The sequence below is a fragment of the Microtus oregoni genome, unplaced genomic scaffold, assembly GCF_018167655.1.
Source record: "Microtus oregoni isolate MIOR12 unplaced genomic scaffold, Mior012 000086F_ref0000336, whole genome shotgun sequence".
NCBI lineage: Eukaryota > Metazoa > Chordata > Mammalia > Rodentia > Cricetidae > Microtus > Microtus oregoni.
The window spans coordinates 1,063,660-1,085,361 of NW_024544552.1; the positions used below are offsets into that span (position 1 = coordinate 1,063,660).

A 21,702-nucleotide genomic window follows, 5' to 3' on the forward strand; every position below is an offset into this window, starting at 1 on the left:
AGTGTTTATCTTAGTGTCTGCATTATTGGTGTCCTGTTCAGGAAGTCATCTCCTGTGTTTATGCACTCAAGGCTATTTCCCACTTTCTCTTCTATCAGGTTCTGCATTTCTGGATTTATGTTGAGGTCTTTGATCCACTTGAACTTGAGTTTTGTACAGGATGATAGATATGGATCCATTTGCATTCTTTCACATGCCAATATCAAAATAGCTACATTTGACCATGAGAGTTCTCGACAGCTCTGGAATTTCTCAAGTCTGGAAATGGCATAGTGGAAATACTTCTGACAGGCAACTTTTGTTAAGAGGCTTCTCCCTCGAGGTGTTTTCCCCTCTGCAGTCTTCCTTTACATTTATGCAGAGCATGCGGCACCTTGATTCTTAAATGAGCTTCTGATTATTTGTGGGGGAAACGAGGAAGAGTAAACTTCCTAAAATCAGTTCGCCAACACCCTTTGACTAAGAGTCTGAAGGGCAGGGGCTTTACAGTTCATTTCTTGTTTTAATACAATGTTCAGTGGAGCCCTGAAATTCTTGAAATGAAATGAAGTTTATATTGTTTGAGTTCATTAATGTATAACTTAAATATAGAGAAAAGTAAGACACAACTGAGTCGCAGCAACGTGGAGCAGGGACTTGTGAAAAAGCTGCAGCTTCTATTTCAGACTATTAAATGTCAGCTACTATGCAGAATGGAAGATGGATCTCAACAACACATGGTCATTCTGTTCCTTTGGTAAAATTTATGACAATTTCTTGTGAAAGAAGATCTAGAACTGGGTACTTTCAGACAAAAATGGTCATTTTTCTTTCATTACTTTCTGCCATGAAAGAAAATAAAGTAAATTAAGGCTTAAACTAAAAAAATTAAGCCACTAATATGTAAAACATACATTTGAGTTGAGTGAGTAACTTTATAGAATTTTAGAGTATAACAAGTCTGGTTGTGAGAAAATATTCTGGTTGCATGTTCCCTCAGATTTGGCAAGAAAAGGCAGAATACCTTTTAAATGAATGAAATAATGTTTAGAAACCTATCACTATCGTTGTATTTGTGTTTGATAACTCTCTTTGAAAATTGTATACTATCTATTTTCTCTTTTTGAAGTAGATGAACATGTCTGCTCTTTCTGTAAGGAATAAACATCATACAATCCATTTTTTTCTTGCTAATGTAAGTTCTTTTATAGTCAGTCATGATGAGAAGTGTCATTGTTCTAAAGAAGACTTCCTGGAGGGTGTGCTACTTCCCTCTGCTCTGCCTTTTTACTTCTCTTTCTCTCTCTCTTTTTTTTTATTATTGAGAAAAGAAGAAAAAAAACGTAAACAAAAAAACAAGTTTCCACCTCCTCCCAGCCCCCCCATTTCCCTCCCCCTCCTCCCACCCTTCTCTCCCTCCTCCCACCCTTCTCCCCCTCCACCCACTCCTCTCCCCCTCCCTCTCCAGTTCACAGAGCAGTCGGGGTCAGGGAGCCTCCCTCAGCCTACATTCAGAGTGAAACAGAGCAACATCAAGTGCAAAGCAAAGTGAAATCAAATAATCTCAGCAGTGGCCACTGGAGCTGCAAGCACAGTGTCCTGTGGAAGTCACACCCGCGTCTGTCTCCTCTTGTGAATTGTGACAGTGACCAGGAAAACGGGACCTGAGGTTTGCAAAAATCACAGGTTTCTCTTGGGAGCTTGGCAAGCATTTAATTTATAAGAACAAAAAGTTACATGTGAATCTACTACTGTAGAAGCTTCTTAGAATGTGTACTTATAAAAAAGGAGTTTAAATGGTTTTACCTATAGTGTGTGTGTGTGTGTGTGTGTGTGAGTGTGCATGTGCTTTCCCAGCTATACAATGTACACTGTTAAATAAAACCTCCATACCAGGAGTCGGTCACTTGAGTGATCTGTTCTAAATGGGGTGTCTACATTACACTCCTCTCATCAAGGCTCGGAGATCTATGCAGAACATGTGGAAATTTCATAAGAATCAGAGATGTGGCATATGACTTCCAGGAAACAGCATTTTCCAGCCATAACAGGGAAAATGCATATATGAATGCACAGAAGATATGATAGCATGCCCAAGGTTTGGACAAGACAGAGAACGAAAACAAAAAATTCATCATCGAGAAGGAGAAGTGCATGCAAGGTTCCACCCCTAGCCCAGAAGCTATTCACAACTGAGTTAAAGACAAGATTGAGCCGTGTGTGTGCATTCTGGGTATTGAACTTGGGTCCTCTCCTGAGCCATATTTCTGTTCGTTATTTCTTTTATAAATTGAAAGGGAATTAACAGCAAGCCATTTGCACGGTACATTTCAGTTAAATGTACAATTGGTAAAATAACATAGACTATTTGGAAAAAAAACCTGAAAAAAATAGTAAGAAGCCTATTAACACCAATTAATACATGGTAAAAACCTCTCATTGCTGAAGCAAAGTAATGAGAATATTCTTATCAGACAATAGGAATGAATAATCACACACACACATACGAGAAGAGCAGTTTTATATCAGATCACATTGTCTGGCTCTTCCTCTTGTTTAATGAGAGCAAATATATATGAGTAGCAAGTATGGAAACTAGGCTAAAATGGCTAAGGAAAGAATCATGTTTTGTGTTTGATATTCTAACAAAGACTCATGATTTATTTTTTATGTTTTGTGAACTTGGTTGTCCTTGTGTTTGGTACATAGATGTTAAGAATTGCAATGGTGGATTTTTCCTTGATGAGTATGTAGTGTCCTTCTCTGTCTCTTCCAATTAGTTTGAGTTTGAAGTCGATATTTTCAAATATTAAAACAGCTACATCGGTTTTCTTCTTAGGCCCATTCACTTGGAATATATTTTTCTATCCTTTTATGCAGAGGTGATTTCTATCACTGATGTTAAGCTGTATTTTTTTGGATGTAGCTAGATGCACTGTTTTCTAATCCCTGTTTGTGTTATCCTATTCTGGTGTGTTTTTGTTTTATCTTATTAGTTATTATCCCTTAGATGCCTCTTTATTCCCTAATGAGAGACAGAAAGGGAGTAGAACCAGATGGGAGGGGGGTGAGGAGAAACTTACAGGAGTAGAAGGGGAAACAGTAACAAATTATATTGGATAAAACAAAATCTGTTTTCAATAACAGAAAAAATAAAGAGGGAAAACCTCCTTTACTCGAATCAATGACACCTTGCCACAACGGCATTTTCTATAACTGGAAATACTAAACTTTCTAATTATCTTGTTACCCTTACAAATAGTTACAAGGATTCCTGGATCTTTTCTGTGCCCAAATTTCTTACAAAAGCCCAACTTTTTTATGTTTGAGTGAGTTTAGTACACAGGTAACAAGACAGGAATATCTGTTAAAAACATATATTGATATTAATAATGATAAAATTGTGATAATAATGAACCTTCAATATCTAGTGAGTGTTTACTGTAAACTCTGATAAATCTCCAATCTATTTAGTATCTGCAACATATCCCAATATACACACAATCCTGGGCTTGGCATCAAGAATACCTGGAGAAACATAGAGAATAATAAACCAAACTACTCAACACAGTACTAGTAGTAGGAGGAGGAAGAGTTTGTCCTGTAGATAAAGAGCAATGAAAGCAGCCAGAAGACAAAACTTCTCCTCAAATCTTGCAATGAAAATATAAGATCTGTCCAAAGGAGTGTAGAATCCACTTTGACCTGAGACCCTCAACCACTTAGTAGCCAACACTGCTAAGGAACAGATCCGTGTGTAGGCAGAGCTTTCAGACCTCCGTAGAAATGACAGAAAAAGTGACAAGAGTAAAAGCTGGGATTTCTTTCGTTTTAATCTCCCCTGTAGCTCAAATATAATTGGTCTTAATAATAGAAGTCGGAGTCAGATATTAGGGGGTGACACCCAAAAGATCAGAGAAGCAGTGCAGCTATCCACTAGTTCTTACTTCTATGAAATCCTCAAACAGAATGGGGTATCCTGTCTCTACAAGTCCTCAGACTGAATGCCATCTCTATGAAACCTCAGACTGAATCCTGAGCTCCTGTCCCCTCCCGCCTTGCACTCCTGTCTCTGCCCAGCCCATATCACTCCCAGTCTCCACCTCCCTAGTGCTGGGATTAAAGGTGGTAGTCACCCCATCTTGACTGTTTTTCTGTTAGGCTGATTCAATCTTGTGAAGCCTAGGGTGGCCTTAAAATCACAGATATCCTTCTGCCTCTATTTCCTGAGCTTGGAATTAAAGGTGTGTGCCATCACTGCCTGGCCTCTATGGCTAACTAGTGTGGCTAACTCTGCACTCTGATCTTCAGGCAAACTTTATTCGTTAAAGCATAAGCAAACTATCATCACATCTCCAGCTGGAGGACATTTATGGATCTGTACCATGAAGAGTGTTGTCTAGCAACATTTCTCAGTTTTCAAGCCTTCACAGGTAGAAAATTAATCCTTAGTATCCATAAAGAAACCTATCCACAGAGAAGTTTTGTTTTTACACATTACTTAGACATACCACATATATTTATTTTTTCACAACAAACACAAAAGGTCGTTGGTGCTGTTTTCATTATGAAGGAGAGAAACTATGGACAGTGAATTAGATTTCTTTACTTAGGATTGCAACTCCAGCATCAAACTTGTATTTGTTGTTTCGAGGGTCTGGAATCTTCACCATAAACTCTGTACATTCTGTAACTCTATGACAGAAAAAGGGACTGTCACATGTAAAAAAGAGTTAAACACTACTTTCAAATTTTTATAAAATAGAGACAATTCTGCTATTTCAGGAAGGTCATTTTATTATTATTATTATTATTATTATTATTATTATTATTACTTTGCTGATTTCAGTTTATGTAATAGAAAACCTATAAGTAGTTTTTGTTGATGAATGACAATCCCTACCCCTACCTGAGCAAACGCAGCCTTGCCTAGTATAGGCAAATGTATAAGGATAATCTGTCTTCTATTGGGCTTTGTTCACTTTCATATTTATAGTATACTTTCTTATGTTACTTATTTGCTTTGATGTACAGAAGTTTGAGTAAACAGATATAGGAAGCAGATAGTTGTGATATTATCTATAAGTAGTTCAAACAGTTTTCTGAAATTTGAAGGAATTTGGTAGAATATCTACAATTTAAGGTGCTGCCCTTTCAGAACCAAAACGTTTTCATCTAGTCTCTGGATAGCAAATATTTCCTTGTATTATATTGTTTTTTTTTTCATCCTTTGTCTACGGGTGAAGTTAAGAGTGTTGGACAAATATTGTGTCCCATGTGGTAACTAAATGACCTTAAGTAAAGGTTTCCTAACACATTTTGTTTACTACTTAATTGGCATTCACAGAGAAAATCAATTTCATATTCTCATGAAGTTCAAAAGGAGAGATAAGAAGGACGTTTAGCCATCTTGATATGAATGACTAAATGAATACCAAAATTACACTGTAGATCTTGACTTTCAGTGGGTTTGAGATCTGTAGAAATTAAGGATATGAGTTCATAAAATTTATTCTTGATACATATTTTGTTGTTGGTGTAGAATTATAATTTGAGAATATAGATCTTTGAATGTCCTATTATTTCAGATGTTTGTACTTCTGAAATAATGAACTGGCTTAAAGGAGGAATCTTAGACTGGTTGTGAAATAAATATTCCTAGGAAACCTTAAAATTATTGTTGGCAGGATTATGACTCAGATATACTTGATCAGGATCTTCACATATTTTTAGGGAATCTTCAGTTTTTAAATAACATGTTATTAAAAATAGATTAATGTTTATCACCATGCATGAAACTCAGGTCCAAATGGATCAAAGACCTCAACATAAAGTCAGCCACACTAAACCTCATAGAAGAGAAAGTGGGAAGTACACTTGAACTCATTGGTAAAGGATACAACTACCTAAATATAACCCTATTAGCACAGACACTGAGAGAAACAATTAATAAATGTGACCTCCTGAAACTGAAAAGCTTCTGTAAAGTAAAGGACATGGTCAACAAGACAAAACGACAGCCTACAGAATAGGAAAAGGTCTTCACTAGCCCCACATCAGACAGAGGTCTGATTTCCAAAATATACAAAGAACTCTAAAAATTGGTCATCAAAAGAACAAATAATCCAATAAAAATGGCGTGTAGACCTAAACATAGAACTCTAAACAGAGGAATCTAAAAATGACTGAAAGACACTTAAGAAAATGCTCAACATCCTTAGTCATCAGAGAAATGCAAATCAAAACAACTCTGAGATTCCATCTTACACCTGTAAGAATGGCCAAGATCAAAGACACTGATGCCAACTTACGCTGGAGAGGATGTGGGATAAAGGGAATACTCATGCATTGCTGGTGGGAATGCAAGATGGTACAGCCCCCTTGGATATCATTATGGTAATCTCTCTGATAATTAGGAAACAAGCTTCCTCAAGAACCAGCAATGCCACTTTTGAGTATATACATTGATGCTCAATTGTACAACAAGGACATGTGCTCAACTATGTTCATAGCAGCATTATTTGTCATAGCCAGAACCTGGCAACAACCTAAATGCCCCTCAACTAAAGAATGGATAAGAAAAATGTGGTATATTTACATAATGGAGTACTATACGGCAGAAAAAATAATGACGTCTTGAAATTTGCAGGCAAATGGGTGGATCTAGAATACTTTATATTGAGTGAGGTAAGCCAGACACAGAAAGACAAATATCATATATACTCACTAATAAGTGGCTTTTAGACATAAAGCAAAGAAAACCAGCCTACAGTCCACAATCCCAGACAACCTAGAAAACAATGAGGAACATAAGAGAGACATACATGCATCTAATCTACATGGAAAGCAGAAAAAGACAAGATCTCCTGAGTAAATTGGGAGCACGGGAACCATGGGAAAGAACTGAAGGGGAGGGTACAGGCAGGGAGGGGAGCAGAGAAAAATGTATAGCTCAATACAATCAATAAAAAACAAAAGAACTAGTTAAAAATTTTTCATACAATGTGCTTTAATTATGAATTTCCCTCTCCAACCTCCTTCAGATTCTTACTACTTCCCTACCCATCTAACTTCATGCTCTTTTTCTCTGTCTTTCTCTAAAAAAATCTCCCAAACAAAACAAAACAAAATCAAAATTAAAATAGACAAAAACTGGTAAGAGAAAAAAAAAACCCAAACAAAAACTCAAAATGGAAAAGCATGGTATTAGGAAATCTCCCTTTGAAACCTTCCATCTAAGTAACTCTTGTATATTTAATCCGAACAGTTTGGAAATGGATGAACAAAATCATTAATTTATTAATTTTCACATGTATTAGGAGAATCCCAGATAGTATTTAAAGTGTTTACTAATTGATGTTGATCTTTCCTATAAGGTCATTCTGTGATGACTAGTCAAATCCTCAATGAGACTTCTTTCCCCCTCTGTTGGGATCTGTCATGCGTCAATCTGGAACTTCCCTAGGATGGTGGCATCTTCCCAGTATGGTCTTCCTGAAGGCATCTTTCAACTCTTTGTTTCTTAAACAGTAGATGGCTGGGTTGAGGAATGGTACAATGACAGTGTAGAGCACAGAGATGATCTTGTTATAGTTGAAGGTGTACATGGCTCGAGGCCGTGCGTAGGTGAAGAGAGTGGAGGAGTAGTAGATGACAACCACTGTCAGATGGGAGGTACAGGTGGAGAAGGCTTTGTGGCGTCCCTGAGCAGTAGGGATCCTCAGAATGGCTACAATGATGGCAGCATATGAGGAGGCCACAGCCACCAGAGGTAGCAGAATCATCACGAGTGCTAGCAGGAAGTCTACTAGCTCTGCTTGTTCTTTGTCTGAGCAGGTGAGGTTGAGCAGTGGGGAAATATCACAGAAAAAGTGGTTGATGACATTGGGCCCACAGTAGGATAGTCGAGAAATGAAAAGTAGCTTCATCATGGAACTGAAGAAACCACTTCCCCAGGAAGCAGCTGCAAGGCGAGTGGACAGGCTGGGAGGCATGAGGCTGGGATAACGAAGGGGTTCACAGATGGCCAGGTAGCGGTCATAGGCCATAACTGCCAACAGGACACATTCAGTGCAGGCTAAAGCAATAAAGAAGTAGAGCTGGGTCATGCAACCTATGTATGAGACTCTGCCGTCCTGGGTAAGAAAGGCTCCCAAGAGTCTGGGAATAGTAACATTGATATACCATAGTTCCAGGAAGGAGAGGTGACCAAGGAAGAAGTACATGGGGCGATGAAGGCTCGGGGTGAGCCAGATTGTAGAAACAATGAGTATATTCTCCAGCAATGTCAACAGATAAATTGCAAAGAAGAAGACAAAGAGGAGTAGCTGGAAGGGTGGCGAGGTAGGAAAGCCCACCAAGACGAACTCCTCCACGCGGCTTCCACTTAAATTTCTCATAGCGTCCGTCCACTTGGTTGCCTGCAAAGGCAACAGGAGTAAAAAGACTAAAACATAGGTGTGTCAAAGCCAGAACATCCTCAAAAAGGTTATAAACCCACTGACATTCAATGATTCCCCATACCACCAATTCTTGTTATGTATTTCTTGCCTTACTTTACTCCTGTGTGTTAAGGAAAAAGTTCTCAGACTTGAAGATACTAGTTGGTAACTAATGACCTCAACTACATCAGGTATTCAGCGAAGGCTTGCTGAGAGACTTCAGAAGGAGCTTTTGTATTTTGAGTATTGGTTTTCAACTATACTTAAAATCTATGAGATGCTCTTCTCTGTCTTTCCCCAGGAACAATTGCAAGATCTCAAGCCCCGGAGCACTTTACACAATGATTCACAATGTTTGATGAATGACTAATAAAAGGACACCAAGGTGAATCCTTGGGGCTTGTCACTGAAGAGAAGGTCACTAGGAGGTCGAGAGAACTCAGTGATTGCTGGAGCTGCATTTCAAGACAGCAAAGCAGGAAGTAGTGCTTTGAAATGTATTCACTACACATGGGAAAAGAACCCAGTTCTCAGACGAGGCATCTTTGGAAAGAGCTTCAGTTAAAAAAAAAAAAAAAGTCTTTCCTGTGCCAGAATCATCGTCTGTCATTTCTAGAACTAGGGTGACTGGATGCCCATGCCAAACAGAGTGGAGATACCTGTTCTCCCAGCTACGCAAGAGGGTGAGGCAGGAAGCTTGAAGTCAATAGTTCAAGAAACTGTGTTAGAAAACATAGATTTTGTGTTAAAAATGTTTCGACTCTGCATGTTATATCCACATGGGCACATGAACACACACATACACACACGTGAATGCACACTGCCTGGAATACAACTGTAGCTAAGCTTATTAGGAAACTGAAACAAAAATGCTTTGCCTGTTCTAATCCCTGTTCCCTGTGACTGTTACAAAGGTTTTGAGAGTGTGATTGAGGTAAATAATTTAAATTAGTAATTACTGGATATAGAGACTGTTCTGAATTAACATCCAACCACAAGAGACTTTTAAAGAAGACAAGCAGGAAATCTGAGGCCGAACTACAGATGAGAAGATAGCATGAAGACAGAACTCAGGGATTTGAAGATGTGACTGGCCTTACAGACCAAGGAACAGCAGCAGCTACCAGAAGCTGGAAAACCTGACAAAGGAACTATCGTCTCAGAGCTTCTGAAAGGATCACAACTCTCCTAGTACCTTGGTGTTTAGAAAAGTAGTGCAGGTTTCAGACTTCTAACATGAAGGACTCTGAGAAATAAATATCATCCTGAGCCACCAAATCTATGTAATAGAATGGTAGCCTACAAGGTATGAGTTCATTTTACTCAAGTTAACCATGCTACTGTGCTTCCCTGGTCTCCTATCAACACTGCCAGAGACCTGACTTCTCCAAGAGATTGCTGGAAATGTTACAAATTTGGATTATGTTAGCATCATATACTTGACACAATCATTTCCATGATCAGAGGGATTTGTGCGTGTCACATTTCTTCTTCAAATAAATTTGAAAATGTGGTACATCAGGTTGCTAACCATTTTAACCAGACACTTACATAGTTAAAGGACCCTAATCTTAGCGCACAGGAAATACTAATCTAAATGAAACCACTACGTCACCTCTCCATCTATTTGAGGCATCTAAATATTGATGCTATGGTATCCATTAATACCTGTTTTAAATTATGTAAATTAATGCAAATAGTAATATCAACACCCAGTATATCACAGGATTTGCAATCCATGATTTTATATATATATATGTGTGTGTGTGTGTGTGTGTGTGCAATTCTTTTATTGATTTCTCTGTATCTGTCTATGTGTTCTTTTGTTTGTTTCTGAGCTTTTAGAATTACAAGCGCATCATAAAAGATTTTCTCTACATATTGCATAATTAGTATACATTTAGCCCTAACAGTATAATATCTTTCAAAGTTTGGAAAATTGTATTGTTACAATATTAAAATTTTATTGAAAAGCTATCTTCTTTTAACGTAGATTGAATATTTTTATTTTTATATGCAACCATGGCTACATATTATCCCAAATGAGAAAGATTCCAGCAACAATTCTATTCTTGCATCTCACTGTGGAACTCTAAACACTGAGAAAAATTAAATCCCCCAAAGTGACACCAATGGCTCTGAGAATAAAATTTGCTTTGCTATGGGAACAGCACCAAATTGTTTCAACTTTTTATTAGGTATATGCAGAAATTACACAGTAATCTATCATCAGAACTATTTGAATTGATCTATTAGCTGACAACTCGATTAGTTCACAGGAGAATTTGCTACCTCCTTATCTGTCCTTCATTGTTTCAATTCTGATTGACCCTGACACTAATTTACACTCTGGGGCCCTTTCAGACCGTAATACTCAAGCTATGCCTGTCCTAATCAAGAAGAAGAAATCGATTTTGAACAGGAAAGTTGGAAAGAAAAAAAAGGCTCTTCCTGAATCAGATTGATTTTAGGAAGTACTGCTGAGGAAGTTGGATGATGAGGTTCATACTATTTCCTACCTCGATCTTGGAGGTAAAATGTACCCCCAAATATCCATTAAACTCAATTTGGAAATCAGTGAAATAATGAACTAGATACTTGCCCAAGAGTTAGGGCAGGCTGGCAGACCCTTCAGAGTGAGGTGGGTAAGCTCAGATGCTGAAGAAGCAGGAGTGATGAGAGGTTTACCAAGAAACACTCTTTTATTGCCCCATCCCCATGTAACATTGTACACTGTTCCCTGTGAACAGTTAGACACTGTACATAGCAGTGGCTAAGATGCAATAAGCTCCCACCACACATCAGTACAGTGGATCTCAGTCTTGTTTGTATGTGTGGATCTATCATCATCTTACACAGCTTCATTCAGATACATGTTTTATAAAATTAAAAAAACTGAAGCAAACACAAATGTAACTTTTATTACATTTGGTGCCGGCACTATATGAAACCGAATTAAAATTCCAACTTGTCCAAGGCTATTCTTAAAACACAAAGGAACAGAAACATTGGAACTAAAAAGAGAGTGGGAAGGGACACAGCAAACCCATTCTCTCCTTCACTTCAGATGGGTTGACACCACTTTCTCCCTGAAGCCCACCATGACTGAAATTATCTACATATCCAGAGCTCAAAGGTGGCTATCATCCCAACTCCCCACCCCTCCCTGGAGTCACTTCTCCTCACCCTCTCCTGAGGCTGACAACAAAATCCTGCTGCTATCCAGCGTGGTCAAGGACATTTCCTCCAGCCAAGGAAGTCTGAGCCATGATATGAGTTGGGTCACGTTTTCTTCCCTTCTCTGCAGTCTGCTTTGTGAAGAGACTGCCTGACGTGAACTCCCCAGTACAGGATTCAGTTTGCTTCATTTGCTTCAGGCTGTTTGGGCCCCATGGGTGCTAACCTCATGTTTAGCTGTGCTTTTTTGTTTTTTCAAATCTGTTTGCTCTTGCTTCTGGGAACCCGTTATTTCTTCCTGCTTGTACTCCAGAACTTTCATGATATCTAGGCTTCACCATGCTGTCAGAATGTGACAGGACAGAGGAGCCTGACATTTTAACCGACACGTTGACAATATCTTAAAATGCACTCTTCTTACTTGGTGACTTAAATTCTAAGTAGAAATGAATAGTGGTGTGTGTGTGTGTGTGTGTGTGTGTGTGTGTGTGTGTGTGTGTATGTCTTGAGAAATCCTCCAAATACATTTCCTTGTTGAAGGTAATTTGTCCACAGAGTGAAACAATTTATTATTTTATAATAACTTTGTGATTCCATGGGCATATGGACCTGAAAATATAAGTGTCTCTTGATCCAATTTGGCTATTTACATCAGCAAACCTGCCTGAATTCCTAATCAGCTCCAAATTCCTGCATGCTACAGATGGGAAACTTGCACACCCCATGTCTGGGACTGTGAGGATGCTGTTGCACAGGAAGTAACAGGGCCTTCATCTGAAGACACACTATCAAAGCCCTCCAACAGAAAGTTTCCAGAGAAAGCTAAGATCACCTGGTTCCCAATTTCCTTCAGTTCTTCTTTGGATAAACATAAAAGGAACATTAACTCCCTAGCAAATGATATAGTAGTTCCTTATGTGGGGACGACTGAAGTCACTGGCATGTAAGGAAGACATTCCAGTGGAACATGGTAGCCTGTAGCAGGCTCTGAATATTTGTTGAGTGCTGACAGTGCTCACAACAGCACAATGATCAAAAGTACCTTTATCTCTATTTACAGCAAATATAGAAAGATAATATTTTCTTTTAAAGAGCATGCATCTGAGATACGGTGGGCCTGGTTTAAACACAAATAATCCTGCTGTAGGAGCAAACTTTACTTCTGTCTTGTAGATCATCCAGGGAAATGAGACAAAAAGTTAAGTGTTGACAGCTGATGAAAGGCAGAGTTTATCAGTTTATATTTCAAAATCACATTCAATTTCGTCTGTTCATATATAGACATAGTAGCTTTGGCTTTAGGCCCAGGAATGTTTTCCCTTAAGCATAACAAGGTCATTTCCTACCTCTTACCACTTCTTAGCTTTTAAGTTTTTCCTTAAATTTCTGCCCTGTCCAATATATTTGCAGACCTCCAGAGTTTTATTACATTCCTACTTAAACATATTTCTATGAAATGAATGTGGAACCATGATAAGGTATCATACGACTACACTTAGAACACCCAGTATTGAGCCAGAAATGCTGGCAATGCTGTGGAAGAAATAAATCTTATTGTGGTTTTTGGGATGAGAAATAGTATAGCCACTGTGGTAGACAGTGTGGAGATCTCTATTGCGATAAAACTAGATTCACCATGTATTCAGCTATCTGACTTACATGGGGATATTCAAAAGCAAATAAAGTTCACACCAGAAAGACATGCTTGCATACTTTTTTGTTTCTTGCTGAAATATACACAATATTTGCGGTGTTTAATCAGTTCCTTTGTTCTTCAAGACAGGACTTTAGGGAACAGGGACATGGATCACTGAGTAAAGTGTATGTGGAGCAAGTAGAAGGATGTGAGGTTAAATCTCTAGGATCCATGTAGAGCTGAGAGAGCACCATGCTTTTGAAGAAGACTTAAGTTCAAATCGCTAGGATCCATGTAAGGCTGAGAGAGCACTGTGCTTCTGCAATCTCAGTGGTGTGTCTTCAGAGAGGTAAGTGTAGACAGGGACCACCCCAGAAGCTCATAGGTGAGCTAGTTCGGGGTTTGCAGCAGTGAGAAACAAATGCTGTCTCAAACAAGGCGGAAGGTGAGGACCAACATCAGAGAGGAGGTTTCCTTTGGCATACTTACATTCATAGTCACACACACAAGCACAAGCGTACACACACACACGCATATAAGTAATAATTGACTGAGAAATTATGACTATATATAATATATGTAATCATTTATACACACACACACACAATGGCATATTGTTAAATTATATAAAAGAAGGAAACTACCAGTTCAGCAAAATGGAAGAAATTAGCTAGCACTGAAAGACAGACACTGTATGTGCTTCTTCATATGTGGAGCTAAAAATGTTGATCGCAAAGTAGAAGAGAATGAAATAGTGTTTGCTGGAGATGAGAAAGTATAGGGGAAAGGGGGAAGGAGAGAGTTTGGATGAGGACCCAATGTGGTTTAACAGAAGCACTAGGATCTCATGTTCTACAGAACAACTGGCTGACTATTATTTGCAACAACTTATTACTTATTTAATGAAAGACTATAGAAAGGAGGTCAAAGTCTCCAGACCCAAAGACATGGTAAGGAAAGGCTAATTATCCCTCTTTTGTCAATTTTTAACATATTTAAACATGGGTTAAAGTATCACCCCATATTCCATAGTATGTCACCATTGTATTCAATTGTAACGAAAAGAGATGAAAGCATTTCTATGCCTGAGAATATACTTACACTAGCAAACATTTTAAAAACATTTATTGCTTACCATTTTCATAATTGTAAAGCATAGGTCTAAGAAATCACAGCAGGGCATTCACTATGAGATGGTGAATAATTAAGATTTGCCAGAACTTAAGCAGCCTGGACACCCAGGGAAAGTCAAGAGCTTTGCAACCTTATGAATGGTCTGATTACTGTAAGGAATGAAGAGGGGCCTGCATAATGACACGTCTTCTTTGAAATGCTCACCTGGACCTTCAGTTCCCTGTTCCACAGTCACTTTCTTTTCATCTTTGGGTATCCGTTAAGTCTGTTTTCCTGTTGCTTCCTGGCAGGCATGGCCTATTCCACATCCCCTTCAGCAGACCTGACAATTCATGATGAAATTTGAATAGTTTGTGGCAGGATAGGGCAGAGCGTGAGCAGTTCGGGCCCCAAAGCCAACAGGGGCGATAGTAGCCAGCTCTTATCAGCAGAACTGTCCCTCATCAGGGACATGGCCCCGTAAGACATATTGTCATGGTGACCCATGTTTCTCCAAGACAGTCCAAGTCTCATGCCTCAGGGAGAATTGTTTTCCTAGGGAACAGATGATAATGTAAGACCTAAAGGAAGACAGAACTGCAGTGAAACAGGGCACAACCTTCCAATGTATTGCTTTTCAAACTCTGATCTCAAAGGGATTGGAGAGGCAAATAGATATGAAAACTCAAGACTAGAATTCTGTTGAGGAAATGAATAAAGAAGTCAGAGCTGCGGATGAATGATATCTCAGAAACTCTGTTTGGGTTTTTAGGAGATGATCGTTTGTCAAACTCATCCGTCTTTTTTTACCATTTTTGTGCCTATTGGTTGGAGATGCACGTTTTTTTCCTTCCATAGTTATAAGCTTCACACAAAAGATGTCTTTCCTGGTTATATTTCTCTTTCCCCCAGACCTGTTTCTAGAGGAAACGGTGCTAGGATGACACATGGTATGGACCTCAGAATAACAGTGGTGAGGGTGGCAGAAGGGCAATTGCAGACTGCTGATGCCCGGATCCCAGCCAAGGCAGTTTAAGAATGTTATGAATTCTTTCTCTCTCACAATCTGGATTTCCTCAATGGCTTCACAGGCAGGTGGATTCTTGTTTTTGTTTGTTTGTTTTTGTTTTTGTTTTTTGGTCTGTTTAGGCTGTCCCAGATGAAACAGGTTAACTCTTTTCATGCTAAAAGTAAAAATCATTTATCAAGCCATAGTAAGGGATGAGTCAGTTGCAATAAACACATGTTCTTGATCTTCCCTGCAGAAAAGAGATCTTCCTGTGACTTCAGAACAGTAGAGATGCAGTAGAGATGCTAACACAGTCATATACACTATTGGTCTCATTGATGATAAGGAAACTGAAAAATTCTTATCGTTAAGCGAAGTGAAGCAGTGTTATTCAGGAGTTTATTATGATGCTGGTGTAAATGATCTTAAGGCATTGCTAGTTTCATAAAATGCTGAAACATAAATTGTGTGCATTGCATACTCTTAATGGCAATAAATGACTTACTGGATTATTTACTTCAGCGTAACTCTAGAGTATATTTCTTTTATATGTTTTTAAAGCTAATAATGATAATAAACAACCATGCCAGTGGAGTTTGTGTGGTTTTTATATTGTTCTTTTTGTCAATTTTATTTTCAATGCTGGAGATTGAACTCAGGGCCTGAGACATGTTAAGCTTGCATTATACCACCAAGCTACACCCCAGTCATTATTATTTTTGATTTTTTTATACTTGTGAATAAAGCAAGTTTTATATAAATAATATGTATATTGCATCTGCAGCAGCCCCAGATAGCTTGTATTTACAATGTCTTTGATTGATCTATACCATCTAGGCCTGCATAGACACTTACAGTTACCTAATTGAATGTTTATCAGAATATGAAGGCCTTGTTAAATCATACACAACTACATACTTTTCTACAGATTAGATGGGACTATACAGAACCAAAGCTTTAGAGTTTTATCTGAGCCTATAGCCCAATGGTTTTCAACCTTCCCAATGCCGTGGCCCTTTAATACAGTTCTTTGTCTTGTGGTGACCCTACAGCCATAAAATTATTTTTGTTGCTACTTTATAAATGCAATATTGCTGCTGCTATGAGCTGTAATGTAAATACCTGTGATTTCTGATTGCTTTAGAAGACCCCTGTCAAAGGGTCATTTGACCCTCAAATTGAGATTTGACCCACAGATTGAGAAATGTGAAAAGATGATGATAACTCCAGGAAGGCACAGGTAAAGCACAAGAGAAAATCAGTACTGACATGAGTGCGAGGAAGAGGTTGATACACACCATCATTGCTTAGAAATGTTGACTTGGGTCTTAGATTTCATAATGTAATTCTGATCCCTTAATAAATGTAAAGGATCGTGTTTGATATGATTAATAGAGGAACAGAGTCAATGACAAAGGATAGGGAGATGAGGAGGACAAAGGAAAGAGGGATAATGGACCAGTGAAGGATGAATAAGAAAATGTTGAAAAAGCTATTTTGGCTGACACAAAGGATTATTAAAAGATCAGAATTTATCCAAGAGGGGGATCGCAAGACTCAGGAAGGGACAACCGTCCAATGCTCTGGAGGTTAAGGAACGACATGTTTCAAGAGGTGGGAGTGTGTGTAAATTGCAGAAAGTGCCTTCAGTAATGGAGCAGCAGAACTACTTGAAGCTTCTTCCTGGAGGTGGAAAAAACACACAGATCCATTTTACTCGACATTCATGATGCCGCTCTGTGATTCCCACTGTGGGATTCAGTCTAGGATTTCCAGAGATTACCTATGTGTACTTACCTAGATCCTATATATAATAAATAGTGTTAGTGGTCTGCCATAGACCTCTCCTCACCTTCCTGTATGATTAAAATCATCTAAGATTATAATTCTGACATAATGTAAGCAATATGCAGTCATCAGTCTAAATTGTTTTAAATTTGTATTTTAAGGTATTTATTGCTATGTATATTATTTGACTGCTCTTTCCTGAAAATTTCTTTTTAAATTTTAATTGCCTTTATTTTATTATTTTTCATTTAATTTTATTTTCTTTGATGTGCATGGGTATTTTGCCTGTGTGCATGTTTGTGTATACCACATGTGTTCCTGGTACCAGAGGAGGCCAGAAAAAAGTAAACCTTTGCCACACAGCGTATCTACAGTCTGAAATAACAAGACAGTAGGCAATAGCTTAAGCAAGGTAGATTTTTATTTTCTTTCCCATAACTGCAGTGGTCAGCTATTCACCATTAGCCATGCTGCCTGGACTTCTGGAAGGTGGGCCACCTTTTATATGATCACCATATAAAGTAAAGAGGGTATTAGCATCACATTTTGGAGGCTATAACAACAGCAATGAAGGGTCCATCAAATTTGCCCCAAGGTGGCTAGCACTATGGAAGGAACATATGTGAAGTGAGGGATGAAAGAGAGAGATAGATGCCACATGAGCATACAGGAAATAGGAAACTAGAGAGAAGCTGATACTGCTATTGGTATTGCTATGCTATGCTTATGGAACTATTGTATTGCAATAGGACATGACTCTGGCAAGATACAGGATTCATCCATTCATGGGAGTAGAACTTCCATGATTAAATTAATTTACACTAGGTTACAACTCTTCAAATCCCTCCATATCAATTCTGACATACTGAAAAAGGGGAATAAACTTTTAGAGCATAAATCTATCGGTCTAAGTCTTTTCCAAATAATAGGAGACTGTGTCATCAGGGCATTTAATTCTGTCTTTTTTATTTTGGATTTACATTTTTAATATAGTCACTCCTTAAAATCAGCAAATGGAAGTAAAGACATAAAGCATCTATCCGTATTTGTGTTTTGAATTTTCATAGTTGCCTTTATCTATAATATCTTTTATATAAGTTTTGAATGATATTTTATTGGTTATTAAAAATTTCATACATGTATTCCATGTATGTTGATATCACCTCCCACTAACTCCCTTTCAGGCGGTCTGGGACCTCCTAACATGTCTTCCCTCCAAACATCATGCCTTCCTTCACTTTTAAATTAATAACCCATTATGTCCAATTAGTGCTGCCCACATAGGCACGGGTGTGGGGGCTATCCACTGGGACTTGAACAAGCTACAAGAGGCGACACTCCCAAAGGAATGTGACCCTTCTCTTAGCAGCTATAAGCTGACAACTTCTTAGTTAAAGGTGAGGCCCTGGAAGGCCCTGCCCCATCTGTGTTGGAATTTTGATTGGCTTGGTCTTGAGCAGGCCTTCTGATCTTGTGCTGGTAAACCAAGCTCCTAAAAGTTCATCTGTGCAATATCCATGCCATGTCAAGATAGTAGCATTTCACAACATGTCTCCCCATCCTTGCTACTGAATTAATTTTGTTTCTTCTTCTGCAATGTACTCTGAGCCTTGGACCAGGTAGGTTGTTAGATGACCCATCTAAACTTGAACAAATAGCGCCATATAGTTTCTGTAGTTTGTTTCTTCCTTTTATTGAAAACACATTTTCTCACATAATATATTTGGATTAAACAGTTTCCTCTTCCTCTTCTCCTCCCAACTCTTCCCTATCTTCCTTCTCATCCAGACCCACTCTATTTCTGTCTCACATTAGAAAATAAATAGGCTTCTAAGAGATAATAATAAGTTAAAATATAATAAGTTAAAACAAAAATAACACATAAGGGTTGGACAAAACTAGTAAACAGAAATAAAAGAGCCCTAGAGAGGGCACAAGAAACAGAGACCCACACGTTCACATTCAGGAGTCCCATAAAAATACTAAGTGGAAGGCATAAAATACAAGCCAAGGACCAGGGACAGATCCATGCCAGCAACTGTACATGCTCCCTCAACCTTCATGAGTTCATATAAGTTTTGATCATGTTGATTTTTTGTTTGCTTGATTCTCCATCTCTTCTGGATTTTCCAGTCTTTCTGCCTCCTTTTCAGCAGGGTTCTCTGGATCCTGACGGGAGGGATTTAATGGAGACATCACTTTTAGAGTTTTGTGTTTCAAGGTGTCTCATTCTCTGAATATTATCTGGCTGTGGGTCTCTGTATTTGTTCCCATCTGCTGCAGGAGGAAGCTTCTCTGTTGATAGTTGCACAATGCACAGATCTATAAGTATAGCAGAATCTCATTAGGAGTCATTTTATTGTGACTTTTTATTTACTTATTTTTAGAACAGTATATGCTTAGTCCCCTGGAAATGAGGGCAGAGAGTGGGAGAGGCCAAAACAGATGGTCTTTTAAAGAGATGGGGATGAGACTAGGGGACTGGGTTTGGAGGATGGAGGGATATTTGCAGTTAGCTTACCTGCTTTACTGGCCGGAATAACCTGTGGGTTCCCAGGGAATACCAGTTGGAGTCAGTGGATGGGATTAAAGCGATGTATGAGGCAAGGGAAGTTTTGGGGAGAAGATCTATATGATTCACTGAAGAAGGGGGCAAGGGAGTGGAAGGGAGGCTATAGTAGATGGTCTGCTACAGTGCTGGAGATAACACTGGGGAATTGTGTTGTAAGGAATAGTTGAAGATCTGCAGCTAGCCTACCAGATTCCCTGGCTGTAGTTCCAGTTTCAGAAATTTGCTCAATTGTGAATCACTACATTAACTACTATTCACTATAAAAAGGAACTTCTTTGATTAAGGTAGTGAGCATCTCTATCTATGGGTATAAGCAGTTTGGCAACATGGGCATTTAGCCAAACAACAGTGTAAACCTTCACCTTCCAAGTCCTACGACCTCCTCCTTAAAAACACATTTTAGCAAGATTTAAAGTACTAAAAATGAAATATCTCCTTTGCAATGAGTCTCTATTCCAATTTAATCCAATTAGAAAGTTCTTGGTTGCCCCATAGTTATCACACAGCAGAATGCACCAGTGGGTACAGCTTGCCTCTTAGTTAAGTATTATAGCATATAATTGTTTTTTTTTTTACTTATTTGCTAAATTTTCTCAAGCTCTAGTAAAAACTGACCCTGGTTCAGATTATCTTTTTTAGTTTCCACACACAAGAGTAAATATACACATTTTGGTCTTTTGCATACTATTTTACTTAAAATAGAATCCTGCAGCTTCAATTCTATATTTAAATGTAACATCATCTACCCACATCATGAGTGAGCAAATACTATTTATTTCAAGACATCTGCCTTCCTTGAATTGAGAAAACATAGTTTCAAAAGTAGAGATAAATTAAAAGAACATTACTTATACTTAAATATTTTTAGCAGTTTGATGGTAACACAGACTGTGGCTGCAGATATGTTCTAAACACCAGTTCACGCAAAGCAAAGGAAGAGTCATCATGGCAAGTAGCAACCTCAATGACCCTATATGTGTGACGATTTTTATTCATTATTTCATTTGTCTTCTTAAAACATCATATATGTACCATGTCCTTATACATAACCTATATATTTTATAGGCATCACAGTCAATTAACTGAAAAGCTGAGAAAAGCTTTCAAGGAATTTTGTAGATTTTTGGGCCTGAATTGTGAGTAAGAGGTCTCACTATTCTTCCATTGCACAATTTGTACAGGGTTTCTTTTTTATTTCTGACTAGCTTTACCTCATATTAGAAGTTTTCTACATTTATTACCTTGTTGATATTATCAAAATTTTTGGGGGGCATCAAATATCTCAATATCACAGAAACTTTATTTGAACATTTATTTTTTTTGGCAATAGAGAATAAAAATACATTTAAATATCAAACATTTTTCAAATGACAGAATATCCAGGTACTGGTATCATATTTATTCACATTAAATGTATTAAAAGAGTTCTCCCATACTTAAAAGTTATTATTTGGAAGTTGTGATGCCACAGTTGGAGGAGGCCACTTGGCTGCTTGTTTGTTTCCTGGCCACCCAGACCCCTGAAATAATCACACAGAAACTGTATTGTTTAAACCACTGCTTGGCCCATTAGTTCTAACTTCTTATTGGCTAACTCTTATATTTTTTAACCCATTTCCACAAATCTGTTATTGCCATTTGGCAGTGACTTACCGGCAAAGTTTCAGCATGTCTGATTCTGTCGGTGGCTCCATGGCATCCTCTCTAACACCACCTTCCTCCTCCCATGTTACAGTCCAAACAAGTTCTTTATTCATTAACCAATAAAAACAACACCTAGACAGAAGAACCTTCCACACCAAAGAACAAAGTATTTCTTAATCAATCTGTGATCAGTGTGGTGTGACACTCAACAAGTGGGTTTGTGTATTTGAGAATGTGTGGGTCCATATGCATATCTATGTTTGCACAAATGGCCAGTTGTTGGGTTTTACAACATATATCTCCTACCAGAAATAGCTTTTCTACTGGAAAGTCCAACCAAATG

At 38.3% G+C, this 21,702-nt stretch overlaps 1 protein-coding gene across 1 annotated transcript; it reads right to left on the bottom strand.

Moving 5' to 3' along the window:
* Positions 1 to 7,424: 7,424 nt before the first annotated feature.
* LOC121442103 (olfactory receptor 6P1) lies at positions 7,425 to 8,378 on the bottom strand. The gene has a single exon (XM_041643577.1). The coding sequence runs from the start codon at positions 8,376 to 8,378 to the stop codon at positions 7,425 to 7,427; it is 954 nt and encodes a 317-aa protein (XP_041499511.1).
* Positions 8,379 to 21,702: the final 13,324 nt, after the last annotated feature.

Bases quoted from the DNA above. Each gene is read 5' to 3' on its own strand.
- LOC121442103 (XM_041643577.1), bottom strand. From the start codon at position 8,378: ATGAGAAATTTAAGTGGAAGCCGCGTGGAGGAGTTCGTCTTGGTGGGC.